This window comes from Temnothorax curvispinosus, unplaced genomic scaffold (assembly GCF_003070985.1).
Source record: "Temnothorax curvispinosus isolate PA1 unplaced genomic scaffold, ASM307098v1 QBEX01007268.1, whole genome shotgun sequence".
Classification (NCBI taxonomy): Eukaryota; Metazoa; Arthropoda; class Insecta; order Hymenoptera; family Formicidae; genus Temnothorax; species Temnothorax curvispinosus.
In genome coordinates this window covers 1-4,907 of record NW_020217048.1, presented here as the reverse complement: position 1 = coordinate 4,907, position 4,907 = coordinate 1, and the positions used below count along the sequence as shown (strand labels likewise).

Sequence of the window (4,907 nt, the reverse complement as noted above, 5' to 3'; positions counted from 1 at the left end):
CAAAAATAGCGCCAATGCACGGCTGCTGCATGGTGACCCACCACAATCCACATATACGTTAAATGTGATATCTTTGTCAAGAACATTCGTGATGAGATCACCTCATCGGGCATCAAATATGATTTCTTTTCAAGAACATATGTGTCTCGCGATGATTTCATCGAACACGTGCAAAACTGCAAATTTTGCAATTTCGCATAAGTCAATGACATGGTACCTTTTTTCAAGAACATGTCGCAACGCGTCTCGCGATGATTTCATCGAACACGTGCAAAACTGCAAATCTTGCAATTTTTCGGTTAGCGCAAATGTACGGATGCTGAGATCATGGTGAAATTAGATATGCTAAAAAATCAAATGATGCATCATTAGTGAGATATAAAATGACGAATTTGGGGGTACGCTCAGTAGTCGAGAATTGAAAGTCGTGAGCACAACAAATTGTGTTAGAAAGAGGATCGTGTAATAACATGGAGCAAGAGTTGTTAGAGCAATCCACCCTATTAAATTCGCGGGAAGAATTTACCGCGTGGGAGCAACGATGTGACGAATTTATCGAATCGTTGGAAGAACAAAGCCGAATTAAACGGCCGCGATTATCGATCGGTCTCAAACAGTCATTGGTCGCTTGTATCGCAAGACTCGAAGGTTTGAAAGACTTGGTACGTCAACGTTTCGTGCATGTGGGAGCAGGATACAGTGCGAGTGAGACAGGACTCAAATGGCGCGAGATAGATCCGGCTTTTGAAAGCCGTATATTGACTGGTGCGGTGATAAATTCCAAACACATCGACCCTCGTCAATTTCTCGAAGATGCGAGAGAAATTGTACTCGATCGTGTGCGGAACGTCATGCAACGACATGACAATGTAAAAATTAACACAATGTTTAATGGTGAATTTGTTGCGGGTGACAAACGCGCGAATAAAAGTATCGCTACGAGAAACTATGAAGTCTTTCGTGAGTCTGATCTGCACGAGTGGTACAAGCAACACGTCATCGAGCCTACCTTAGCAAAGCTGGAGGAATTCCAGGAACGTGATAGCGGATGGGCGTTGTCGCGTATACTCAATTTAATGGTAAACGTGAACAAATACAATCCGTTGCACGCGGGGTGTTTTGTGGAAATACCGCAAGAAATTAAAAAGAAGAAGGCGGTGATAAACGTGCGATCAATGGACAATGCATGTTTCGCATGGTCAGTGACGGCTGCTCTACATCCAGCCCAAAAAAATGCAGATCTGGAATCGTCGTATCCACATTACACGTCGGTGCTAGATCTTACGGACATTGAGTTTCCAATGACGTTGGATCAAATTAAAAAATTTGAAAATCATAACAGCATCTCCATCAACCTGTACAGCATCGAGAAAAAAAACAAGAAACTTGCTATCTTGCCAATACGGGTTACTGACCAAAAGATGGACAGACACGTAAATCTGCTGTACGTGCATAACGACAACGTGGGACATTTTGCGTGGATCAAGAACCTATCCCGCCTCGTGAGCTCGCAAATCAACCGACACCATGGTCAGAAATACTTTTGCGATCGGTAAGTACCTATAGTTCTTTTAATAATATATAGAATATTTTGTGTATAAAAAATTTATAATATTTGCGTTTATTTTTTTGCAGATGTTTGCACTACTTCAGCTCCAACGAGAAATTGGCTGCCCACACCGTCGACTGTCAGGAGATGAATGACTGCGCGATCAAGTTACCGAGCGATAACGACAAGTGGTTGGCCTTTAAAAATCACAACAGGAAGGAACAAGTTCCGTTTGTCGTATACGCCGACCTGGAGTGTACCCTGGAGAAGATGGAAGCGGATCCGGAAACGTCCAGGTACACATATCAACATCATTGCGTGTTTAGCATAGGGTACTACGTGCGTTGCTCGTACGACGAGTCGTTATCTATGTATCGGTTTCGTCGCGATAAGGATTGCGTCGCGTGGTTCACCGAGGAGCTAAGACGTTTAGCTCACGACGTAAAAACTATATTGTCCACTAATATACCCATGGCAGATTTCACGCGAGACGAGTGGGAAAAGTTTAACAGCGCAACGCACTGTCACGTGTGTAAAGAACCGTTCGAGCCAGACGACGTGCGAGTACGCGACCATTGTCACCTGACCGGTCGATACAGAGGTCCCGCGCATTCGAATTGTGACTTAAATTATAAAGATTCGCATTGCATTCCCATAGTGTTTCATAATTTATTGGGATACGATGCACATTTTATTATAACTGAAATAGCAACAGCATACGAAGGACATGTAGATTTACTCCCGATCACAAAAGAAAAATATATTTCGTTTACAAAAAACGTTCAAAGCACCGAAGATAAAGATAAGAAAACGTGCGTCAAATTGCGATTTATCGATTCGTACAAGTTTCTCACCGCTAGTCTTGACAAATTGGCATCTTATCTCAGCAAGGATAAACTGCGAATATTGCAACGTGAATTTTGTGAATTATCCGCAGAAAATTTTAATTTGCTGACACGAAAAGGCGTATTTCCATATGAATACATTGACTGCGTCGAAAAATTGGAGGACTTGTGTTTACCACCGCGCGACTCGTTTTACAGTTCATTGACAGGTGACACCGTATCCGAGAGCGATTACGCGCACGCCGTCGACGTCTGGCAGCGGTTCTCCATTCGAACGCTCGGTGATTACAGCGATTTATATCTCAAGACCGATGTCTTGCTGTTGGCCGATATCTTTGAAAATTTTCGCGATAGTTGCGTCGCGAGTTATGGACTCGATCCGGCGTATTATTATTCTCTACCGGGTTTTACGTGGGATGCTATGTTGAAGCATACACACATCAATTTCGAATTGCTCACCGACATTGACATGGTCATGTTTATCGAACGCGGTATACGCGGCGGTTTGAGTCAATGTTCAAACAGATACGCGCTGGCCAACAACAAGTACATGCAGTCGTACGATCCATCGAAACCGTCGTCGTACCTCATGTATTTTGATGTAAATAACTTATACGGCTGGGCAATGAGTCAACCATTGCCATACGCAGATTTTAAATGGGTCGACGACGTAACCGATTTTAATGTTATGGATGTCGCGTTGGATTCCTCGATAGGCTACATTCTCGAAGTCGACTTGGAGTATCCGCAACATCTTCACGACGCGCACACTGACCTACCGTTCTGTCCGACGCGCGATAAACCACCCAGCAAGCGGCAGGACAAACTCCTCGCAACATTATACGATAAGAAACGTTATGTAATACATTATCGCAACCTGCAGCAGTGTACTCGTCACGGTCTCCGTATATCAAAAATTCACCGTATACTGAAATTCGCGCAATCTCCATGGCTTCGCGATTATATAGACCTCAATACGAAATTTAGAACATTGGCCAACAATGATTTCGAGAAAAATTTATACAAATTGATGAACAATGCCGTGTTTGGCAAAACCATGGAGAATGTGCGCAATCACGTTGACGTGCGACTCGTGACTCATTGGGAAGGTAGATACGGCGCGGAGGCTATGATTGCGAAACCAAATTTTCATAGCCGAAGCGTCTTTTCGGAGAATTTAGTAGCAATAGAAATGCGAAAACTCGAGGTGAAGTTCGACAAACCAATCTATGTGGGTATGTGCATCCTCGATATATCCAAGACATGTTTGTACGAATTTCATCACGAGTACATGTTACCGTTGTATCGCGACAAGTGTAAAGTCACGTACACCGATACTGACAGTCTCATTTATCACATCGAGTGCGACGATGTGTACGATATCATGAAGCGCCACATTCATAGATTTGACACTAGCGATTACGCGATTGATAATACGTATGGTATCTCACTCGTCAATAAAAAAATTCCGGGCTTAATGAAAGACGAAAATAACGGTGCGATAATGACCGAATTCGTCGGGCTTAGAGCAAAGATGTACGCCTTGCGAGTGGACGGTAAGAAAGATACGAAAAAAGCTAAAGGTGTTAAGAGTAACGTCGTAGCCAGGTCGATAACGTTCGATGATTACACGCGGTGTCTGCGCGACGAAATTGAAATGACGCGACAGCAAACCTGCATAAGATCCAAAAAACACGAGGTATACACCGTGTCCGAAACAAAAATAGCTCTAAGTCCGTACAATGATAAGCGATACATTATACCCGGTTCTACCGAAACGCTGCCATGGGGACATTATAAAATACCATTGTAAATATATTGTAAATACCATTGTAAATATATTGTCAATACCGCTGTAAATATATTGTAATTACATTTAGATATTTAGGAAAATAAATGTGTAAATAAAACTCATATGTATATATGTATATTTTTATACTGTAATAAATTTTTACAATACATTATTCTTGTGTATCCATGAATTGTGTGAATTATCAAATCCTAACCACTTTACATAAACCTCATCCCCTCTTTTGCGCAAAACTTTTTCAACGAGATACACGTCGGGATTAGCAACGCGATGTAACTCGTATTCGTAGAAGCCGCCGGCGACGGGTTTTCCGCAGGAATCTTCCAACAGATACGTCACGGGATTAGTTTTCTGCACTTTAACGATTCTAAATACTTCCGTGGTCCAATTTGGCGTGTATCCTTTCTCGAAGATTGTCTTGAATTTACTCACACGTACCGAGTCGCCCACTTTGAATCGCGCGGGAGCAGCGATTTTTACGTGACTGTACACCGTTGTTAGGAGCTTGTCGGCGATCGCGGGGGTAACATCGATGGGCCGCATGCCGATAGTTCGATGCTTTCGCGCGTTGTAATCCGATACGAGACCCGACAACGAGTCGATCCATTTGTAATTTCCATTGCGCGTAAACATTTTCCACATATCATTCTTGAGCGTGCGATTAAATCGTTCGACGACCGATGCCTTCATTACGGAATAGGTC

The 4,907-nt window shown here is 42.9% G+C and overlaps 1 protein-coding gene across 1 annotated transcript; it reads left to right on the top strand.

The window, feature by feature from the left end:
- Positions 1–1,175: 1,175 nt before the first annotated feature.
- On the top strand, positions 1,176–1,920 carry LOC112456847 (the record flags this gene model as incomplete). Its single annotated transcript, XM_025019609.1, has 2 exons — positions 1,176–1,552; positions 1,636–1,920. Coding segments are annotated over exons 1-2 (662 nt in total), but the record flags the coding sequence as incomplete, so codon positions are not given.
- Between the last annotated feature and the right edge of the window lie 2,987 nt (positions 1,921–4,907).